At 51.8% G+C, this 23,460-nt stretch overlaps 1 protein-coding gene across 5 annotated transcripts in view; it reads left to right on the plus strand.

Moving 5' to 3' along the window:
* Positions 1 to 23,460, plus strand: part of SLC6A6 (solute carrier family 6 member 6) — an 82,263-nt gene that overhangs the window by 53,549 nt on the left and 5,254 nt on the right. For all 5 annotated transcript variants that reach the window (XR_008381570.1, XR_008381569.1, XR_008381571.1 and 2 more), the window contains 8 exons: positions 6,697 to 6,831; positions 7,999 to 8,102; positions 8,226 to 8,350; positions 12,284 to 12,396; positions 17,298 to 17,435; positions 18,599 to 18,701; positions 19,186 to 19,286; positions 21,528 to 21,698. Coding sequence is in view for 2 of the 5 variants with exons in the window: in XM_053599004.1 (XP_053454979.1) it covers positions 6,697 to 6,831; positions 7,999 to 8,102; positions 8,226 to 8,350; positions 12,284 to 12,396; positions 17,298 to 17,435; positions 18,599 to 18,701; positions 19,186 to 19,286; positions 21,528 to 21,698 (990 nt within the window). In the remaining 3 variants the exon portion in view is untranslated. The remainder of the gene's footprint in view (positions 1 to 6,696; positions 6,832 to 7,998; positions 8,103 to 8,225; positions 8,351 to 12,283; positions 12,397 to 17,297; positions 17,436 to 18,598; positions 18,702 to 19,185; positions 19,287 to 21,527; positions 21,699 to 23,460) is intronic.

The following is a 23,460-nucleotide window of genomic DNA, read 5'->3' on the forward strand; positions in this document are numbered from 1 at the left end:
ACAGTTAGCCCAGGTCTAGGAGGGGAGTGGCCAGAGGTGTGCTGATAGACTAGGCCTGGGGGAAAAAATAAAGCCCTGGTTTGTAGTATTTGCCTGTTTCATATCCTACCAAGTCTGATTTCAAGTTGTCAATGGTTCAAAGACTAGCCTGCAAAATTCCTGAGAATTACGGAGGCAGGCTCTCTGGAGCTGATGTTAGCAGATAACTAATGTTAGAGTTGTAACTGATAAGTTAGCTGGTAGAAGGTTAACTTGGCAAGTGTGCTGTTGCTTATAAACTGATTAGGCCACAGCAGGGTCCCTTACTTTGCCACCAGCAACATCAGTAGCTCCTGGGTGCTTGTAAGAATTACAAAATCAGAGGCTGCATTTTAACAGTATCCCCAAATCATCCAAATGGATTGAGAAGTCCTGGCTTGGATTTTATCTGCTAAATCAGATTAACTGAGTTATTTTATAACTAACATTTCAGCCGGTAACTCTGATGTTAGTTAAGGCAAGTACTGGCTAATAATTCATTCTCTCGTAGACAACATGTTAGCTGTTAACTAAAGTGTTAGTTGTAACTGGGGTATCTGCTGCTGGTTAATATGTTACAGTGACTAGGATATTAGTGATTAGCAAATTGGCAGCTAATCATGAAAATGTTAGCTTATAATTAAGGTTTTAAGTGCAACTTCTATATCAGCAACAATGAAAATGTTAGTCAATACCTAAAACATTTGTGTTACTAATTCAAACTGGAAAATTACCTGATAACCATTACATTGGCTGATATCATGGTTCTGATGACAAAAGTCAGGGTGAGGAGAACTGTTGGGATTAAAGGTGTGAAGCTGAGCCCAGGGCACATAAATAACAAACGTGTCTGAGCAATCTGCCCACAGATGTTGGCCTGGCTCCCTCATCTTGGTGGGAGAAAAAAATCTCTTTAAGCTAAAAAAAGAACCCAGAGTCAAAAAAGTATCTTAAGGTAGCATTCCAGATGCTGCTATGGGCACTGGGCAGAGTTGTTTGGAGAAGAAGCTTTTGCTGCTCCAGCACATAATGGAATTTCTGGTTAAGGAACACACTTTTCCTGACGAGCCCCTGAGGAGGTGAAATCATGGGCCAGGTAATCTCTGTAATCACCTGCTTGGCCAGAGTGGGGACCCCAGGGTTGCAGAGATGGAGCCTTCCTGCCCTCTGCCTGCTTCTAGGGGCATAGCCCTCTTGAGGTCCTGAAACCCAGTGTGGAAAAGAAGTGGTCCAGGCCTCACAAACCTGCACACCCACACGCAGCAGTGGCCCCAGCTCGTATATGGTCCCACCCAGGACAGGAGGAAGAGGGGAACACGGGTGCCTCCTGGGAGAGCACTTCCGTGCGCCCCCCACCCCCGCCCCAGGCTCTGTTTTATGAGCACACCATGCTGTTAACCCTCCTTCGAACCCTAAGAACACTGAGACTTAGAGAGGTCACATGATTTACCCAAGGTCACTCCTTCATCTCTGACCTAAAACAAAGGGTGTTAAATACCCAGCACAATGCTTGGCACAGACTGTTCAGTAAATGCCAAGCTCCTTCTGCCGTCTGCCTCAGTTTCTCCACACAGAAGGGGATCTATCAGGACTTTCCACAGAGCCAAGGTGGAAACATAATTATTTTCTAATACTCTAGTATCTTTGGAGCCCCTCCCGTGTGCCGGGTGCTGTTATAGGAATAGAGGTGGAGGTCATGCAGTGGTCAAAAAAACAGACAAAAATCTGTCATCCTGGAGCTGAGAGCCTGGCAAGAAGCGTCAGGTCATAATAAAATGAATGTGAAAAATGCACATTCAGATGGTTGCAAGAGCTATGGGGAAAAATTAAGCAGGAAAGGAGAGCCAGGAGTGTTAGGAGCAGTTTTATAATAAATCAGGTGGCCAGGCAGGGCTCACTGGGAAGGTGACCTTGTGGCAAAGATGTGAAGGAGGGAGGCAGAGGGAATAGTTAGTGCAAAGGCCCTGGGGCCTGTCTGACCTAGACCCTTGGGGAGCCCCAGGCTAATAAAGGAGGCTGACATCTACCGAGAACAGTGAACAACCTTCAAGACATAATGGAGCATGCCAGAGCCAAAATAGAGGTGCCAGGCTGCGCCCATAGCTCAGCAAAGACGTGACTTGCCAGAGGTATCCTACCTCATCCTTAGCGACAGCCCCCTCTGTGGGGCCTGCTCCAGGCCTCCCAGTGGCAGGCATAGTTCCCAGAACAATAGCAGGGCCTGGGCCAGCCCAGAGAAGCCAAGACAAACATAAGTTCCTCAAGCTCCACGACTGGGAGGCCGCCTGCCCGCCTGCCTGCCTGCTGACCATGGCTTCCAGCTCTGGCCGCAGACCAGGTTCACAGCTGCCATGGGGGCTGGGCTCACAGAGAGCAGACAGGCCTCATCCTGGCCCTGGCCCTGCTTCCATGATGGATGCTAGTCCAGTGGGAAGGAGCGGGCAGTGGATGGAGGGAGGGCCTGGACTTGAGAGGTTCAGGACCTGAGTTCAAGTCACTTTGACTCCCTAAGTTGCAATTTCTTCTTTTATAATTTCTGCTACTCTAAGGGTGTGAAATTTGGCCCAGAGTAGGTTTCAGTTTAATTCATTCGACAAACGTGAGTGATAATGGTGGCAAATGCTGTGGGGCACGTGTGCGCCAGGCATTGTACTGGGTGCTGCTTGTTAGCTCATTTAATCCTCATAATCTTTTGTGCTATGTGTAGTGAAGAACCCCATTTTACAGATGGGGAAACTGAGGTCCGGAGAGGTTAATTAACTTGCCCAACATCACACAGCTTGCCAGTGGCCAAGCTGAGATTTGAACCCAGGCAGCCCCATCCCCCACCTGGGCGCCCCCCCACTCCTGCCTCCTGGGTAAACCCCCCGTGCCAGCCTGAGGATGCAGTCAGCGGGGCATGTCCCTGCCCTCACAGAGCGTGGGGTCCAGGAAGGGGACAGAGATCCAGACACACAGGACGTGCAGCCCTGTGGTCACACACGGGGGCGAGTACCTGGACGTGAGTGCTGATGTCAGTGGGGCCTCTGCATCACTCTGTCCAGTAGCTGGAAACAAAGGTGGGGGGGTCAAAGCCACACCTGCTTTAGGATGTCAACTCTACCCCACCCCAAACTGGTGCAGTGGGGCCCCAGGGCTTTTGGGTCAAGGGCTCAGAGAAGCCACAGAAGTGGAAAAATACCACATCCCACGGCAAGGCCTGCGGGGCCACCACCAGAGGCCTACTGGTGGCGGCTGGCACCAGCCTTTCCCTGGAGGCTCCCAGGGGAGTCATGGAAAAGTTGAGAGAATGGCTCTCAGGGGCTTTTCCTCAGAGCAGCAAATTCTACAAAACAAGGGTGGCTTTCTGAAGGTGCAGCTGAGGTGGGATGAGGAGGAGGTGCCGTCCAGGCTGGATTTGGGGAGAGTAACCACAACCCATGCACACTGCAAAGATAGGGGAACCTGAGCCCAGCCAGCCTAAATCAGATCCCCTCCACCACCTAATATTAACTCTGTGACCCCCGGCAGGTGTCTCCCCCTCTCTGGACCTCCAGTTTTCTTATCTAAAATATGCAGGTGATAATAGTATCCAACTCTTCCAGGCTGTGCAGATTGAATGAGTTAATACTCATTAAGCTCTCAGCTGAGTGCCTGGCACAAAATAAATACCACATAAGTGCTTGTTAAATTAAATGCATGAAAACAAGGGAAGCGTCCTCCACACCCATGTCCCTAACACAAAGTCCTCTGGCCACAGCCTGGTTATTTGGCCCAGTGGGGGTCCAGCTGGCTTTGAAGTGGCTGCTCTCTGGGGACCCCGCCAGGCTGCTGTCAGCAGCTATTGTCCACCAGCTCCGTTGGGGCCCACAGAGGGCTGCAGAGGTGGCCCTGTCTGTCCCTTAGTCCCTTCTGTCCTCAGGAAGGAAGGGGCTGGCTGCCTTTCTTTTTGCACTTATTTTCCCCCTTCTGTGGCTTCCTGACGTGCCCCCACCCTCCATGCCCGCCTCCCCATCCTTGGGAAATTGTGAGGATTCCTAGTATCAAGGAGAATAAAAAAAAAAAACTGTGGCTGGGGAAACGCCAGTGTTCCCCACTGACATCTGAAGGAAGAAAGGGCTTCTGGAGGGTGTGGCAGAGGCTGCAATAGAGCCCACCCTTTCAGTCTGGGAGGATCATCATGGCAACATCCACCACCGAGGTTTCTTGAGCTCCTGCGGGCTCCGTGGTGAGCTAGCAAGGCCCACGCTCCTGTTGTCCTTGCCACATAGTTGGGAAAGCTAAGGCCAAGGTTGCCAGTGGGAAGCTGCTGGAGACAGCACAGATCCCCATCTGGACAGGCCCCAGCTGACCTCAGAGTTTGGTCCAAGCGCCTCACTTTGAAGTGGGGAAACGGAGTTCCGAGAGGGGCAGTGACCTGCTTGAGGTCTCACAGCAACAAGCTGGTCACCGAGTTTGAGTTCACGCCCAAGCTAGACCCCAGCCTCGGGAAGCCCAGCTTCTTTCTGGCCTTGGAGAACCATAAGCTCGCAGCTGTGGGAGGCTTTTTACTGCTGTGCTGGGACAGGTCCTGCTCTGCTGCTTGAGCCCTCACTGCTTGACCCTGAGCAAGTGCTAGTCTCCCTCTGGGCCCCAGATTCCTCACTTTCAAAATGGAGACGGTAATAAGATTCAGCTCAAAGGGGCAGGGCAGGAACATGCGAGCAGAGAAGTTACAGCACTTGGAACAGCACCAGGCACATGGTTGGCACTTAATATATACAGGCTACAGTTGTCAGGTGTAGGGCAGCTAAGCCACGCAGGCCCTAGAAGCTTCCTTTCTGCCTCTTCCAAAGCCCTTTTCTGGTTGTTTCTACTCACAGGCCACCTGAGAATTGTGCTCTTTCCAGGGCCAGCTGGGGGAAGTTTGGGGCTTTGTCACTACCTGTTGGTGTCTGTTACCTACCTGGACCCCAGAAATACCCTTGCGGTTTCCCGGCACCAGCCCCCTATGGGCACATTCATCCTGTGCTCTGGGTCACAGTTTCCTCACCTGTTAATGGGTATGTTGACCGTGAGGCAGTTCCTCCCTGGTTCCTGATCCCCAGAGATGGTGGGGGCCCTGTGGGCCAATCTCAGTGTTTCAGGTGGCCGCTATGTCCCCCACTGGAGAAGTGCCATGTGTCACACCTTTGCTCAGGGAGAAGTAGCTAACTTTGCAGGGACTCTGCGCTCTGTAGATGCTCAGGGTACGTCCTTGAGCCTCGCTGAGCCTCAGTTCTGCTGTGTAGACCACCTGTTTGGGGGGCTGTGACATGGATGAATTGGGTTTGTGCCTGAGGAGTCCTGATTCAGCTTAGTCCTCACTGTCTCTTAGTTTCTCCTGTTCTCAGGAAAGGAGGGGCTGGTTGGCCCTTTTTGAAATACTAGGATTTCACTGCCCTTTCAGCTGGGCACTTTTGAGCTCTTCCCAGGCAGAAATCCTTCCTGGAAACCTCCCGTGTTGAATAAAAAGATGAGAAAACCATTCTGTGAGAGCTGTGAGAACCTCCAGTGCTTGCGGGACTGGAGACGGAGAAAAAGTAGGGCAGGTCCTGGGAAGAGAAGGCCTGGCCCAGGTCATTTCTTGTCCTCGTGTCACACCTGACCTTGGTCTGTCTGGGATGCACGGTTCAGGGAAGTGAAGTGTTTGCCGCCTTCCTGGCTGAGGATCTTCAAGAGGCTTCATTTCCTTGCCATAAGTTCCCATGTGCTAACCACAAAATCATGATGTTAGTAGTGAGACCCATTTCTTGAGCACCTAGTAAGTGCCAGGCGCTATTTTGACATCATTACAACCATCGTATCACTGAATCCTTGCCTCACCCCTTGATGAGGGGCTTCTATTACCAAATTCTACTGAGGCCCAGAGAAGTTAAGCAACTTGCCCAAGGTCACACAGCCTGTGAGGGGACAGGGGTTCGGATTTGAACCCACACTGACCTGATTCTTAATGCTGGGAATCATACTAACAGTTACGGTTAGTTGTTAGCTGGTACGTACTGAGTGCCCCATGCCAACACTGGGCTGAGCCTTTTACACGCATGCCTGATAGTTGATTCTCATACGTCTTTCATCTCTAGCTGCTGGAATGTCTGTTCCACGAGGGCAGGGATTTTTCTGTCTCATTCAGCACTGTATTTAGGGCTTGGGTAATGTCTAGGACAGGCGTCCTCAAACTGCGGCCCGTGGGCCACAGGAAGCAGTGTGAATTGTATTTGTTCCCATTTTGTTTTTTACTTCAAAGTAAGATATGTGCAGTGTGCATAGGAATTTGTTCATAGTTTTTTTTTTTTTTTTAAACTATAGTCCGGCCCTCCAACGGTCTGGGGACAGTGGACAGGGACAGTGAATTCAGGGACAGTGAATCGGCCCCCTGTTGAAAAAGTTTGAGGATGCCTGGTCTAGGACATAAGAGATGAAACTAACTATAGCATTTCTTCACTTAATCTTGGTAAACCTACGAGATAGGTGCTGATATTATACTCAGGGTACAGGTGAGGCGACTGAGGCCCAGAGAGGTTAAGCACCATGCTGAAGGCTGCACAGCAAGGCAGCAAACTTGGCTCCAGAGCCCCCCTCTTTCCCGCTGTGCTCTCCTGCCTCTTGGAGAGGATGCTTGGGTTTCACAGTAGCAGGTGTTGCCCACGGGCCCACCTGAATCCCTCTCACCCCCTGCAGGTTGTCTACTTCACGGCCACTTTCCCGTTTGCCATGCTCCTGGTGCTACTGATCCGTGGGCTGACACTGCCCGGTGCAGGGGAAGGCATCAAGTTCTATCTGTACCCTGACATCAGCCGCCTCGAGGACCCACAGGTACTCTGGGGCTGGGCTGGTGCAGGACAGGGCAAGGTGCAGAGGGCAGCCAGCAGCACATTTTCCGCAATTCTTCAGTGCACGAATCCGGCCAGGCCATCACCCCCTGGTACTTTTCCACTGGGCGGTGGCGGGAACGGTTGTTCACAGTGCTCACGGACTTCCAGCTATGTGTGTCCCTTTCCATGCTAAGGACTCCTGAGGCTGGCCAATGACAGTCTGCTTTAGGCACTGTACCAGGTAAGGGAGAGAAGTCCTCTTCTGAGCTAATCTCCCCATTGGACCAAGCTTCTGCCCGCAGCGTCTGGAAGGTTGCATCCTGGGGACAGGAGAGTCAGGGCCTGCGGAGCTGCTGGTATTCTCAGCTGAGAATGAAAGCCAATGACCTTTTGGAAGGTCGAGGGGCACCTACTGAAATCCACCCCCTGGTACTCAGCCACATGACCTCAGAGAGTTGGAGAAAACCCTGGGAGATCTATGGGCCCATCCAAGGACATTTCATCCTCAGAATCTCCAGCCTTGCAATTGCCTCCTAACAGCCTGTGCTGCTTGGAGTCTCCTGCCCCACTGCCCTTGCTACCTGGAAAAATAATGTGGGTGCGAAGGGAGTTAGTTAGCCAGCACCATAGGATGGCTGAGAAGGTAGCTTCGTGGTAATCAGGAGTTACTTGGTGAAGGTTCTGGAGAGCAGGGAACCTGTGTACTCCACTGAGAATTCCCATTCTAATTCAGCAGTGCCCAGACGATAACAGTCACAGTGATTAATAGCAGCCCTGACTTCTACAGGGCTCAAGCTTCACTCTTTGAACCTGAAAAATAGCTCTGTTGGGTAGGGCAGGGGAGCCCATTTTTACAGATGAGAAAACCGAGGCTCCCGTAATGGTATTTACTTGTCCAGGATTACTCCAGGGTTGGAATCCAGATTCATCTGCTTTAAAAGCCCTGCCTCTTAACTTCAATAAGTGACCAGGGGTGGGGATGGGGAGTGTCTTTAATTTCTGCAGTTCCTAGCCACTCAGTATTCCTTTGAAAGGCACTTCGGAGTCCATTTGTAGTAAAGAATCTCCATTTGCAAGGGCCTGGCCTTGGGCCAATTCCAGATGGCTAAGAATTTGGGCTGCCTCCTCCAAGAAGCTTCTCTAACAGCGCTTCACTCTCTCCTCACAGGTGTGGATTGATGCTGGGACCCAGATATTTTTTTCCTACGCTATCTGCCTGGGGGCCATGACCTCGCTGGGGAGCTACAACAAGTACAAGTACAACTCGTACAGGCAAGTGCTGCGCCGGTGGGCCCGGTGGACTTTAGAAATGATGATGTTTGAAGAAAGAGAAGTAGGGAGCGTGGCTTCCTTGTGTTGTGAATTAACTTGCTCCCTGACATATGTGTAACTTAGGGACTGTTTGCTGCTGGGATGCCTGAACAGTGGTACCAGTTTTGTGTCTGGCTTCGCAATTTTTTCCATCCTGGGCTTCATGGCACAAGAGCAAGGGGTGGACATTGCTGATGTGGCTGAGTCAGGTACGGTGGTATCGGTGGCAGTGGTGGTGGGCACTGCCACCTAGTGTGTAAGCCAAGTACTGCAGGCATGAAGCCAGACCCCAGCGGGCTTTAGGGGGGGGCGAGCCTGGTTTCTAAAATGGACCCCCCCACCACCAAGATGTCCCCCAAACATCAAAGAGTGAAAAAGCTAAATTTAATTTGAACATTTTTATTGCAATTTGGCCCAAGGAGCAGCAGAAACGGGAGGGTGGGGTGGTTAGGTTGGGGAATATTTAGCTACCTTCGTGCGGTCTTCCCCGCCCCTACCCCACTTTCCCAGCAAATTACTGGTTTCAGCAAGAGAAACCACTTTTGCAACTCAGGCCCAAGTCAGCCACCAATCGGCATTCCATCACACCTTCTCGGCCTTGGTTTCTGTATTTTGCACTTTGCTCCCAGCGCACTCCCTTGAAACAAACCTATACCCATCCGTCACACAGATTTTTCTCTGCCGAGTCCCTCCTCTGTCAGGCACCACCGTAGGCACTGGGGTACAGTGAGGGGTGACGAAGAGGACAGTCCACTGGGGCAAGGACAGATGTGACTTGAGGGTAGATTGTGAGGACACGGCCACCCCCACCCCCCCAGGGTGTAGGCCTTGCTGACTGGGTGCTCTGCAGTCAGAGGAGTGGAGACTCATGAAGTCTCAGCATCACAGACTCATCCTGGAGCCCCAGCAAGGTGATTCCGAAACCTGAGAATTACGTGGGGCCTTCAATTGCTGGAATCCATAGCATCTTGGGTGCTGAGGTTCTAGGATGTGGCCATGGCTGCTTGCAGTCTAGTGCCCACAGTTTTAAAACTGGACTGACTTGGGCTATAGGATTCTCTTAGGCCCCCAGGATCACCAAATCCCACCTTTCCGGCTTCTCCACTCTTCCTCAGCCCTGCCTTGTTCACTTGTGGGGGTGTGTGTCACCAGTTGCCTAGGAGTTTTTGTTATTTTACACACTGAGGCCCTGGCCTCAGCACTCTCTACCCTCACTTCCTGGAGGCAGGTGACAGCCCCTAGCTGAGGCGCCTTTCAAGCCAAAGGGAGGGTGTGAGGATTGTGACTCCAGGGCCTACCACAGACCAGGGCCAGCATGGTTGGTGTCCCTGCTCAACCATTGCCTTGGGCCACCTCTGTCTTCTGGTTTTAGAACATGAGGCAATGTTCTAGCTCCCCAGTCATAGAACCTTTGCATTCGAGGGTCAGGAGGCACCCTGGTATTGTGCATCTGGATGACCACTACTCAGATGAGGAGACCCATGGCCTGAGAGCAAGGACCCTGCTCAGGCTGGCTGGGGTCAGAATGGGGGATCTGTGGACACCCTGTCCACGTGCTGGCTGTCCTCCTCTTACCTACCCATCCCACCCTGGACACATGTGGACAACCTCTGACCTTTCCCACGTGTGGGTCCCTCTTGGGTCCCTCTGACCTCTCAGCACTCCAGGCCCATGTTCACCGTCCTTCTCCCTCAGCAGAGACCTTCATTGCCAGCCCATGCTATACCCCCAATGCTGCAGGACCACTTTGGCAAATCCACATACCTCCCCATTGCCCTGATTCCAAGCCAGACCTTCATACATACTATTTGCCCCCTGAAAGCCCCCAGAGGCAGGCCAGAGACTGAGGACACAGAAAGGAATTCCAGAAGTGCCCACACTCCTTTGGGAGTTTGGTGAGGGGGAGCCAGGGACAGTTCGCCGCTCCTCTGCACCTGCTGCTGAGGGCTTGCAAACCAATTGCGATTGACTGGGGACTGCAAGGAGCGCAGGTGGATTTGGCATTGGGAGACACAAATAGATACAGAAAGTATGTCTTCCTCCATGGACAACTAGGTATTTTCAAAGATGCCTATATCGTCAACCTGAGTTGTTTTCTTCTTCCCGTCCACTTCAAAAACCTTGTCATTTATTCCCCACGGTGATGTCTGAACAGCCGGCACATCAAGGGTGATTATTTCTCTAATAAGCTTTTAACAAGCACCATATTGAGCGAAGTTCATTTGAATGAGATAATTATTTAGCCTGACAGAGTGCAAACAAGACATAGCTCGGTGCGATTTCTGCCAGCAGAGAGGCATCCAGAGGTTCTCGAGTGGCTGGGTATCTCTCCTGGATCTCTCTCTCTCTCTCTCTCTCTCTCTCTCTTTCTCTCTCTGAGTTCACCGTGTGCTTTTAGAGATAGATGCTCAGACCCTCACCCGGAGGCTGGCTTGAGGAAGGCAAAACTGAAATACAGAAACAAGCAAATTGAGAATCTTTACCGCGCCCTCGTGGGAGGGGGGTGGGGGGCCCCATTTTACATCTGTCTCGCAGTTGGCCGGACTTGATTCCTCACTCTAGGTGTGGACCCGTCAGAGCCAGAGCTGACACACTGGGGACCAGCAGACCCCAGCCACGGCTTTTGATTCCAACTTTGACTTTGATTCCAAAGCTCTTGGGGGTTGTGGGGGCAGGCACAGTTTTTTAGCCCAGCCCTTGTCCTTTTGGATGTCCTTTGAGCAGCTCTGGGCCTGGTGAAAGCACCCACTCCATCCACTTCCTGTGGTGTTTTCTAGCACGGCGGCAGCATCCAGCCCTCTTGCCACCCTAGGACGCTATTTTGGTTGCGCTTTCTCGGGCCAAGAGGACTCTGGATTGAAAAAGGAATTGCCCTTCCCTGCCACACTGGGGATTGTTAGCGCCATATAATGTGGTTTCTGATTCCAACTTACTGCAAAGTTTTTGTTTTGTTTTGTTTTTTTATTCTTAAACCATTTATTTTCGTTTCTGATACTTGCTTTAAAAAAATTAATAAATCTTCCCCATCTCCTGCTCTTCTCTAGCACTTTTGGTTTCTCCCTTCTAGACTTTCCTTTCTGTTTTCTTTTTTGTTTGTTTAGTTCTTAATTGTAGATTTTATATTTTTTTTAGCCCGGGTCCCTTAGGCCTACTTTCTTTTGCAGCCCTCGACTCCTCCTCAGACTCACAGGTCTCAGTTAATAACTAAATCCTTTCCCCTGGCTTCTGCCCTCAGGCTGGTTGGAGACTGGAGGAAACATTTCCGTGTCTCCAGAATGACTCCCATCAGAAAGGCACCCCCTATGCTGACAGAGCTCCTGTCTTTCCCAGCTCTGCCTCTGGGTTCTGGCAGAGTCCTCACTTTTGAAACCTCAAAGCTAACCCTAACCCTAACCGCTGGTGTGCTTTGCCTGCGGAGACTGAGAGGCAGAGAGGGCTGAGGTGACAGTGACACAGAGAGGAAATGGTAGCATAAGGACTCAAATGCAGGCCGGGGGTCTTTTGGGCCTGGAGTCCTGCCCCCCGCACCCCCATTGCTTCAGCTTGGGGTCCTAGTTGGCCCAACCTCACCTGGTGGCTTGGCTGTGACCTTGCCAGGGCAGGTGCAAACACACCTTCGAACAGGTGTTTGCCCTACTGAGCGTGCTTCTGCATTCTTTTTCTTTTCACTCATACTCAGAAATAGAAAACTTTTCTTTGCAAAGGAGAGCTCCCATAGTCAGGTAACAACTTTCCCCTTTGCCTCCTTCCAGCAGAAGTTGTTGAGATGACAACAACTGGTTGGGGTAGGGGGTCCTCCTTTCCCCGAGTCCCTGACAGACGGAGCCCCAGGCTCAGTCCTGTGTCTCACCCTAAATAACCAGTGTCTGCATGGATTCTCATTGTGAGGGGGCCACTTGTACTGCGTAGGAGACAGATGCTAAAACTGGGCCCCGCCTTGGGCCCCAGCGTGTCCCACCCAAAAGCGAGGCAGGCCTGGTCTCTTTCTCCGGGTCAGAGTTCAGACCTGGCTTTGCCCTGTGTTTGCGTGTTTGAGACCCACTCAGGTCCGAGTGTCTTTGTGTGAGCCACGGTATTCCCAGCGGCTTGGTCACTGATGTCTTTCCTCTTGTGCCCCCCTCCCCATTTTCTCTCTCTTTTAGGTCCTGGCTTGGCCTTCATTGCCTACCCAAAAGCTGTGACAATGATGCCGCTGCCCACGTTTTGGTCCATTCTCTTTTTTATTATGCTTCTCTTGCTTGGACTGGATAGCCAGGTACGTATAAGTCCACCGATGACCCTTGGGTGAGTGCCCCAGTGGGGCCTGACTCTGGGAAACCTCCTGATTCACACTGGGCGGTGATCAACTCCTTTCTGCCCTCTGAGCAGACTTTCGGCAGTTTACCCAGGGAGATTCCTTCAAAAGCCCTGGAATGGAGAAGGCCTCAGGGAAGCAGCAGCAGGAGGTCTGTCCCAAATCTCCAGGCTGTCTCTCTGGCAAGGGGACAGGATAGCTGGGGGATATTATTGCAATCAAGCCATAGGAGGCTAAGACCCCAACAGTAATGTGCTCCAGAGGAGCCCCCAGGCCAGCATGACACGGCAAATGGCAAATCAGGCAAGGAACCAACGTCTGGGACACAGAGCTGACCGTTGTCCAGGCCATCATGGTTAGTCACATGTACTCAGGAGAAGCCTGCACCACACCCAGCATTCTGCACTTCCTGGAGCACACACGTGGGTGGGTGTCACACCCCCAGGGTGCTTTGCAAATAGTTCCAGCTGGGGAGCCTGGTTCAGATCTGCTGTCCTGTGTTCTTCCTGGCCTCTGTCCTCCCAAGGCAAACTGTCTAGACTGAGGTTTTTTCCTGTACTTCTGAACCGTACAGCCCACCCCTCCAGGGCCTGGGCCTCCACTGAGAGGTGACTGACTGGCAGTCAGGGTATGTCCATGAGAGCCAGTGAGCACCTGCGTCTAGCCTTAGAATAATAGCACAGTTCCAAGCTCCTGGCATGCTATGTGACGTTGGGCAAGTTTCCTCCCCTCTGAGCTTCCGTTTGTTCATCTGGTAAGTGGGTATGATTATACCCACGTTGCCTTGCATAAAGCACCAGGGACAGCACCAATTACAGATCAGTCATTGGTGTCTGGGGACAGTTCCCACGAGTGCGTCAGCCCCTGTCCCTGGAAAGAGATGTATTTTCATTGGGGCCTTGTTGAGATGACAGCTTAGAGCAGATGTGTGGCTCCAGGAGAGGTGTGCAGGGCAAGCTGGTCACGTACTCAGGCTAGTTAGAGGTCTGCAGGTGGCACCACCCAGCTGGGTCACAGACGATCGGGTATGGTGCAGACAACTGTGCAATCTGTGTCTGGGGGTTTGGCCACCTCAGGAAAGTCTTCAGTCCTTTGAGACCCTGTGAGAGGTTGTTGCCTTGGCCAGCTCAGACGGGCCCTTCACTGGCCTCCACATGGACCACAGGCCTGAAAGCCAGTGCCCAGGGCCAATCCCTGGGGACTCAGACCTGGGTGGGAGGAAAGGCTTAGAAGGTTGGGCAGAGGAGAGTGGACCCAGAGAGAGGAGGCAGTCGGTTAGCAAGGTCAAGAACAGAGCCAAGGACTTGGCAGGAAGGGGACCAGAATTAGCAGGAGACAACAGAATAAAAACATTAGAGAGACAAAAACAACATACTTATGCAGTCGTTGATGGGGCTGAGTGGCATAAACAAGTTAAGAGGGCTCTATTAATCATTCCTACTTAATGAGTTTGGCCTTCAGAGGCCCCAAGCAAATGGCTTTTATAACTTCTTCCAGGGCTTGAAGAGAAAGAAAAAAACAGATTCAGAGGTTAATAAGTGATAAGCTATGATATCTTCATGGGCTCAAAACAGGCCACTTGGGCTTTGGAAACTGCCCTCTGAGCAAGCAGAGGTAGTTACTCATCAGATTTTCTCCCTAAGAGAAGGTAGGGCCTGGGTGAGGACGTGCACCCATAAATGAAGACCTGCTGGCCTAGAGGGCCCAGGACCGTGCTGCCAACACAACCTAGAGGGCCTGGAGGTGGGGGCTCCAGCCACCAGCGGCAAGGCCATTCCTCCTGCTTTGCAGAGCATGCAACTCAAGGCTTGGCACTGTTATTACCACCCCATACCACACAAACATGGTACAAGGGTGGGAACTGAACCTTAGTCACTGACTTACGGGCCCTGTTCCCTGGGGAGCTGTGACTTGGTGAGACCCCTCTGTAGTGTGACGGCACAGGTCAGGCTGCCTCCTTGGCGTCTGTTTGCTTTGTAAGCTGGCAGAGACGGGGATTTTACAGCACCGTGCAAAGATCAGAGCTCCTCCAGGCAAAGTGTTCCCTGGGTGCAGGCCTCATGGAGACGCTGTGTGTGCACATGTTTGACACAATACGCAGAGGGTAACATTTGCCGTCCTAACCGTTTATCAATGTACAGCTCAGTGGCATTAGAATGTCCATGCTCTGTGTGACCATCACCACTATCCACCTGAGAACATTTTCGGTTCCCCAGAATGAACCACTGTCCCCATTAAACCCTGGCTCCCTGCCCCTGCCCCTGCCCCAGCCCTGTGCGTGGCTTCTCATATGTTAGCTGCTCAATCTGCGTGCGCACCATCTTGATGCCTGAGGACTATTATCACCCTTCTATCAGGCGAGGGAATGAAGGCTTCGCCCAGGAATTTGGCCCAGGCCACAGGCAACTAGGTAAGGGCTTGATCCTGGGTCTGCCTGTCTCCATGAACTCTGTTACCTGCTAGTTTGTCCCAGTGGTTTTTCTCTTGAATTCCACAAAATAGCTTCCCCGTGCAGAAGTATGGAGTCCCAACCTCAGGCCAAGGCCTCACTGTGTTCCAGGGAGCGGGACCCTCATTCACCAGGGGTCCCAGTGTTGATGGGGAGCACTCCGTCTGCCATGGGTTTAAGAGCCACCATGCTGGGCGGCGCCTATGGCTCATTCGGTAGGGCACCGGCCCCATATACCGAGGGTGGTGGGTTCAAGCCCGGCCCCGGCCAAACTGCATCCAAAAAATAGCCGGGCGTTGTGGCGGGCACCTGTAGTCCCAGCTACTCGGGAGGCTGAGGCAAGAGAATCGCCTTAAGCCCAGGAGTTGGAGGTTGCTGTGAGCTGTGTGAGGCCACGGCACTCTACCGAGGGCCATAAAGTGAGACTCTGTCTCTACAAAAAAAAAAAAAAAGAAGAGCCACCATGCTGCTATGTTTTCTGGTGACATGGGGTGAGGAAGTCACCCACATGGAGGCAGATGCCTGTTGCTCTCCAGGCTGCCCAAGGGGGACAGTTTGTGAACAAATACCAAGAAGGAAAGAGAGCCAGAGCCACAACACTTGCCCGCCAGGAGCTCATCCAGCCCAGGCCCCTGACATGGGTTAATAGTCATCACCCAGTTGCCAGCTGAAAAGTTCAAATCTGTAACATCAGGGAAGGGATTCCGAGAACAGTTCCACCTCCCTTGCAGGCCTGAGGTGGAAGGAGGGTGGAGTAGGCAAGATCCTCTCATTTTACAGAGAAGGAAACTAAGGCTGGGAGAAGCCAGGGGAGCCCAGGGAAGCAGCTCTGCACAGGCCCCGGGGTTCTCCAGAAGTGCAGGGGCTTTGGACACAGGGGTCTGTGCTGGTCTTGGCCCTGGTTCCCGGGGCCACTGGATCTACCTGTCTCTAATTTACCCACCTCAGAAAAGGAAAAATAACTTTGTTTTTAACTCCTTTTGAAGCTTAATGTTTGAGTTGCAGACTTGCTGTAATTCATTTGCTATTTAGGTTCAAAATCCCTTCCGCAGACATATCAATCAGAGATCTGAAAATCTCTGGGCCCCTTTCAAGAGCCTCTTGATCATCTTTGCCTTGATTCCTGGCAACGAAGTGTCACCTCCTCGGCCCCTGTCAGCACACGAGAGGGCTTTTCTCCTTGTTTATGTCCCCTTCCCTGACCCTCCTGTGATGCACCCTAATGGAGTAAGCGGACGGTTTTGTCTTTTAGGAATGCTGGAGCAACATCCTTCCTGAAAGCCTCTCCTAGATAAAACAACAGATGGCTCCAGGTTTTAGCTCTGTAACTTTTCAAGGAATCAAATTGGCCTTGGAGGGTGCGTTGGTTGGCAGGGCACTTTGGGTGTAGCCATCCACATTTAAAATGCTTCTGCGTGCCCTTTAGTTCAAAAGGTTCACTTCTAAGACCAGGCCCCAGAAATATATGCTCATGCACTTAAAGGTGGGTGGAGGGGAAGCTGCTGGCAGTGGAAATAGCAGCGAGAGTCCGGAGACCTTCAGTCGGACCCTGGTCAGTCTAATGATACATGCCTACGTGTGGTGGAGTTCTGCCACCATTTTGAAAATGAGGCAGCTCTTTACATAATGACGTGGAACGATCTCCAAGATAAATTGGTAGGTGCAAAAATGGAAAGATTTAGAAGGTTGAGACTCATCCTAGAACTGTGGAGAGGACTTTTCAAGTCAGCTTCTTCACGTTTGGAAGCCTAGAGACAGGTTCCTAAAGTCACCAGCAGAGTGTAGCTTACACAAATACAGTTGTGTGCACGCAAAACTGTGTGACTCTGACCTGGACTGCCTTCCATTCCACTGGCAGGGAAGCTGAGGCTCATACTTGCCCTGGGTTGCCCAGCAAGTTAGCACTACGGCCTACCCATCATTCATCTCCAGGACCACATGCATCTGGCCGAGCTTGGCACTTGAGGCCCAGAAAGGAATACAGCACCACCCTTGGCTTCAGAGAGGACAGAAACCAAGGGGGGAGCCTGTCATAGCACTACGCTCAGCCCATGAAGCAGCCCAGGGTAGAGGGTGGGCATTGGCTTGGGAGATGCTGTTTTTCTCAAACTGAGTCTTGGATGATGTGGGAAGGGCTTTCTGGTGTCAGCTAAGCAAAAGGCAGAGATGTGGGATACTTGGTGAGCTGAGTGTGGCTCACTCTGGCTCAGCCACATGGTACAGGGTCTGGTTCCAAGAAGCGGCAGGCGGGCCTCGGAGCCTGGAAGAGCAGGCTCACGTGTTTGGACTGGACCACAGAGGCCACCTCTGGACAGGAGGACAGTCTCTCCCACTGCTTGCTGCATTGTGTGAGACGTGGGAAGGTGCTGGGCATCTGCCACTCAACAGCTCTGTCCTCTTTTTCCCTCCTCAGTTTGTTGAAGTCGAAGGACAGATCACGTCCTTGGTTGATCTTTACCCATCCTTCCTAAGGAAGGGTTATCATCGGGAAATCTTCATCGCCATCGTGTGTAGCATCAGTTACCTGCTGGGGCTGTCGATGGTGACGGAGGTAGGTGGGTCTTTCACCCTCGCTTCGGGCGTGGTGCCCAGATGCCCTTCTTAAGGCCGCCGTGGGGGCAGCAGCTGGTAAGAGGATGGGGGAGGTGCATCTCAGGGCTCCTGCTCCTCAAGGGCACTCGGGCCTACACTGGCAAGCAGCAGCAGAAGGAGGCACATCCAGCCGTGAACCCAAACTAGCCTTGTCCTGTTGCCCTGGCAACACGAGGCTCACCTGCTGCCTCTGTCCCTCCCTGGCCTGAAGGGGAAGGGGAGCTTCAACCAAAATCTATCTTAACAGCAGTTCTATTGACCCACAACTGTGTGCAATGGCCCTTCTCAGGCCTGGAAGGGAGGTGGAACTGTTCTCGAGCCTCCCAGTAAGCACTGCAGGCAGCGCCCCCAAAAGATGTACTACCCTGCACGTTGCCTGCCACGGAGAGGGCTGAGGCCTGGGGGCACATGGGCATCTGGGTGAGGGGGGGCACACTATTCAGAGAGTAGGCAGGGGCCCGCGAGGAGGAGCAATTTAAAGTGGGGGGAAAGGAAGCAAAGAACTGGAATGTTGAAAGAATGTCCAACAAGGGGCAAGCTAGATAAGAGAAAGACTGTACTCAGAAGACTGGGAGCCCGCAGCAGACCCAGGGCGCGCCTCCTCCTGTGCCCTGCCCTGCCCTTCCCCGCTTCTCTAAGACAGGGTCCCATTGACAGTAGCCCCCAAACCCAATTCAGGGCTTCAGTGCTCCACTTTCCTTACCACTAGTAAAAATGTTTTCCTGGAGGTGTCTATAAGAAAACAGGAAAGTCAGATCACAGGTCCACACACTGAACAGCTGGGCTTCACCATGTTGACCACACTTGGTTGGAAGCATCTCCTTTGGAAGCAGACTTTAGTGCACCTGTCATTTTGTCAAGACATGTTTTGCTTTCATTTTTCTCTCTTTCTCTGTCTCTGTCTCTCTCTCTCTCTCTCTCTCTCTCTGTGTTTAATTACATTTCCCAAACATGATGTTGAGCATTTCTTTATACCTTTATCTGGTCATCATACCATTGCCCATTTTTCTCTTGGGTTTTTTTAGTTTCTTATTGATATGCTAGAACTCTTTGTATATGAAGGGAATTAGAAACCACATAACAAATCGGTCTTCTTTGTGGTTTTTTTTTTCCCCTTTACAGGGTGGCATGTATGTGTTTCAACTCTTTGACTACTATGCAGCTAGCGGTGTATGCCTTTTGTGGGTTGCATTCTTTGAATGTTTTGTTGTTGCCTGGATATATGGTGAGTATAGATACTTTGCATATCCTTTTTCAAGTTTCTCCTTTGGGTCTCTACTTATAAGCTTCAGAGGCAGATAATTCTACTGGAAATTCATTGTGAATTGACCAGAAAGGAGAAATGCCCTACCTAGACTTTATAAGTATTGATTCTTCCAATACTGAATGTGCAAGATGTGACTGTATGTTTTGACAAACACAGAACTTGGGTTTTCAGGGGTCTGTCTATGATTATCTACTCTGGGGTCTGGGAATGTTCCGTTTTGACCTCCTTAATACTTGGATCAGCCATGCTAGGATTTAGGGTATGCCTGAGGTTGCCAGAAAAAAAAAAACAGGATGCCTAGTTACATTTGAATTTCAGATCAATGTTTGCTACACTTAAGTCTACATAATGTTGGGGTACATAAGCCTGGCTCAGGTCCCCTGCTGTGTTGACGCTGGCCTTGGACACTCTGCCAACACACTTCCACCTCTGTCTTTTGCAGGCGGTGATAACCTTTATGATGGTATTGAGGACATGATCGGCTATCGACCTGGGCCCTGGATGAAGTACAGCTGGGCTGTGATCACTCCAGTTCTCTGTGTTGTGAGTTCCATCCTGCTCTGGCTCTGGCTAAGAGCCCTTTCTCCCTGAGCTTGTCATTTTCACCTGCTAAGCCATCTTTCATTCAGCATCTAAGTGTGGGCTTCTAGTAAACTCAGTTTCAGCTCTGCGTGGGGAGGGAGGAAGGGCTGCTCCACTGGGTTCCTTTGAGCTGAGTTTTAAAGACGTGTAGGAGTTTGTCAGGAAGAGAGAAAAGGAAGGGTATTCCCAGCAGAGAAACAAGCCTGTGCAAAGAAAAGACGTGCTGGGAGAGGAGAGTGCGTCTGGGGCACATTGAGAAATACAAGGGGTCCACAATTGAGAGCAAGTCCTTTTCCCAGTCTCTTCTGGAGCTCATGAGCTCAGTTTGGACTTCGGGGTGTCTAATGGAGAGGTCACAGATGTTGGAATGTGGTGTCTCCATGGCAGGGTGGAGGTGTGATTGAGACAGGAGGAATGTCCCAGCAAAAAGATGCTCTAGGCTCTTGCAAGGACAGGAATCTCACCTGCCCAGGACCCAGGGTCAAAGGTGAGTTGCAGTGCCCTTCCTAGGCGGGTTCTTCCCTCCTCGTCTTGGAGTTGGCCTTGGTGCCCGCCCTTAGGGTTCTGCTCCCAGGTGCCAATCACAGTTACTCTGCAGCATGAGCTGCTTACCCATCAGTGGTTGACACCAACTGTGACCTTTGGTGCTTACTGCTGCACAGATAACACATGCTCTGCCCTTCTCAGCTCCCACCACGGGGAGCACAAATGGCCTAAATGTTCCTCAGGCTTAGGAGGCAGGTGCTAAGGGAGAAATAAGCCTGCCCTTTGGTGACCTCTGCACTCAGGCCAGACTAAATCAATACTGCTATTAACTCACTATGTGACTTCAAGCAAGTCACTTCCCTCTCTGGTCCTCAGTTTCCCCACTTGTAAAATGAGGAGACTCTGAAGTGGGACTAAAGAGGCAGTTAAGGGCTCTTAGACTGTTGACTATGATTTAATATGATCATGGCCTTTTCCTGCAAGGTGCATATTTTACTTCACAAAATAAAAAATAAACCATGGCAGCTAGTAACCAGGACTGGCATGGTTTATTGTTGGAGGTGCGTTGATTTGGTCCCCACAGGTTCTCATCCTCTTTGAATATTTGTGGGCAACTCTTCTCTCCACTTGGACCCTTAGTTCCCTTCTCTCTCCCTCCCTGAGGTATTGGATAGATAAAAGATAGGCTGCAGTCCCAGGGCGGAGGATGAAGTCACCCTCATGGAAGAGAAAGGGGATGTGGGCAGGTACTGTTGGGAGCCCAGGCTAGCCCTCCCCTGGGACTCACTCATCTGAGTCACCCTCTCTGCGTAAGGACAAGCACAGCAGCAGGGCCAGGTGCCCAGCAGGTGCCCAGCAACAGGTGCCTGCAGCCTAATGCTTCCCCTCCCCCATCACTGATTCTGTTATAGATTTGTCTTCCCATCAGACCACAGCAGGTAGTGAAGAGTTCAGTCACTTTCACCCTGTGGATCCATTCAAGTTAACCCCGGGCTCTCCTCAGACATGCTGTCCCCTGGGGCCTTGCAGCTATCCTTAGCTGCTCTTCTCAGACGGAAGGGGGACTTTGCACAGGCTTGGAGACTCTGGGCAGGGCCTGCAGCTCACCCTGCCACCCATGGGTCAGGAATGGAGATGGGTGGGTGGCAGTGGAGGAGGAGAAGCGAGGCTTTCATTCATGCTGCTAGCACCTGTTGGGTACCTGCTGTGTGCACCTCGAGCTGTACCAGCTGTTAAACAGAAGGTCCAGAACAGACACATATGCCTGCCATCAGACTCCTTGTCTGGTGGGGGAGATGGGTGCTGCATATAACCATGTACTTTCCAGAAGAAAATGTCTGGGTGGAGCCTGGGCAAGTGAGGCAGGACCCCTGGAGCTAAGGTAGGGTGAGGAGAAGGGGGAAAGAGAGCTAGGTGGGGGGCGTGTCCTGTGCTAAGGCCCTGAGGCAGGTGGTTGGGGAGCTAGAAGGAATTCAGAGTGGCTGAAATCCTGGTCAAAGGGAGGAGCTGAGGCTGTATCCTGAAGGCACTGCGGAGCCACAAAGGGGTTTTGAGCAAGGAAGTGACTTGGGCAGACTTGTACTGAGGCAAGATTCACATGGCAGCAAAGAGACAGACACAGCTCCCTTCCAAGGAGAGAGACCCTACCCCGGTCCAGAACCCCCATGCCGATGCCCAGGACCATGAACCCTCCCTGACTGCCCCCTCTGTCCACAGGGATGTTTCATCTTCTCACTTGTCAAGTATGTACCCCTGACCTACAACAAAATCTACGTGTACCCTGACTGGGCCATCGGGCTGGGCTGGGTTCTGGCCCTCTGCTCCATGTTGTGTATCCCTTTGGTCATCGTCATCCGCCTCTGCCAGACGGAGGGGCCATTCCTCGTGGTGAGCATGTGGGCCCAAGGCCAGGGGAGGTGGGAGGTGCAAGGCTCAAGGCCAAAGCCAGCTGGTTGTCAGTTCTCTGTGTGACCTTAGGCAAGTTGCTTGCCCTCTTTGAGCCCTAGACCCCCTACTATCCAATGGAGTGGTTGAGATTGTGGGTGGGAGAGTGCACAGAGGGAAACACAACCAAATGCAAACCAAATACAACTCACATGGGAGAAGGCTTTGTGGTGACAAGCAGACCTGTGAGCTGAGGAAGAATTTGCCAGGTAGAGAGTGTGAGAAGGAAGAGTGTACTTGGTGTCAGCGTGGGGAGTGGGGTGGAAGAGCGAGCAGTCAAGCTGAAGAAGTGACAATGGCTTTGGATCCAAGCTGACAGCTAGGGCTTTCCCCTGGAAGCAGCAGGAGCTTGGGAAGGAAGCCTGAGCCCCACCCAGATGCCTTCCCTTATTCTGCAGCCAAACTTAGGATAACTAACCCATGTTGGTGTCCTCTCTGGATCTGTGGCCCCATTGACAACCCGACCCCTCAGGAGTACCTCCACTGGAGGCAGAACTTGCTCCCAGCCTCTGTGCCTGCCAGAGTCCTCCCTGCAGGCCCCCACCCCGCCATGCTCCAGCCTTCTCTCAGAAACGCCTCTAATGTACTGGAGTTTCCAGGCCCTGGCAAAGGACAGGCTCTTTCCAAGAAATTCTTTTCTCAGAATCTCCCTTAACCTTTGGGCTTGGGCTGGCTCCAAGACTGCACTGTTTTGTTCTGGGCTGTTTTTATTGTTATTCTCTTTTTAAAAATCTGGAGCCAGGATGTCCTGGAGCTCTGGCTCCCCTTGGGCTGTGTCCTGTTTCCTCCTGGGCAGGGGAATGGCCTGGAGGTGGTGGAGGTGGTGGTGGTGGTAGCGGGAGAGGGGAGGGGAAGGGAGGAAGCAGGCAGGGAGGAAAACCTGAAGCTGGGGTCTGTCTGAGCTGGGAAGGCCCCTAGGGTCTTCCTGGAGTATTGGACCTATTATATATTTTCAGAGGACAGAGGATATTCAGCCAGAATGAAGAATGGCTCTATCAGTTATTCAAAAGCTGAACTACGGGCCTGGGGATAGGCAGGTAGTTACTACAGTCTAGAGCCCTCCAGGGAACCCCTTCCACCCCCCATGCCAACCCAACCAGGTTTCCATGATGTCCATATCACCCAGAAACTAAAGGATTAATTAGGGTACAGCAGGGGTCTCCAGAGATCTGTTCAGACTGGTAAGTAACATAGCAATTACATGCCATTAGTTGGAGGGACATGCAACAGGTCCCTTACTTAGTGCATCTTCAAAGCTTAGTTTGAGAATATTGGCCCAGCCTAAGTGTGGAGGTTTGGTCAGAGTGTGATTGGCATGAGGAAGGAGGGGATGGTGAGGGAGCGCTCTTTATATACCAGTGTGTCTTAACCAAAGTCATCTCTCCTTCCCCATGTGCCCCTCTGGGGCTCCCGCTAGCACAGACTGTCTGGGTGTCCTCCCAGCCATGAGTTTCTCCCTGAGTGGGGTTCCCTGTGTCTGAGCCTCTGGGTGGTGTCTGCTTGTGCGCAGACCACTGCAGCGAGAGGGGAGCAGGTGGAGGGTTGGGATGAGGGATGCCTCCTGGGGGGGTGGGGCCTGAAGGAGGCAAGCACATTGTTATCAGAAGGGGACATGGGCCTGGAGTTGCTAGATCTTGCCATTTTTCAAGAGAAGATGGAAAATCAGAATTTTAAATGAAATACTGTAGTTTTTAATAAGCAACTT

The sequence above is a fragment of the Nycticebus coucang genome, chromosome 8 (genome assembly GCF_027406575.1).
Source record: "Nycticebus coucang isolate mNycCou1 chromosome 8, mNycCou1.pri, whole genome shotgun sequence".
In the NCBI taxonomy this organism is placed as follows: Eukaryota; Metazoa; Chordata; class Mammalia; order Primates; family Lorisidae; genus Nycticebus; species Nycticebus coucang.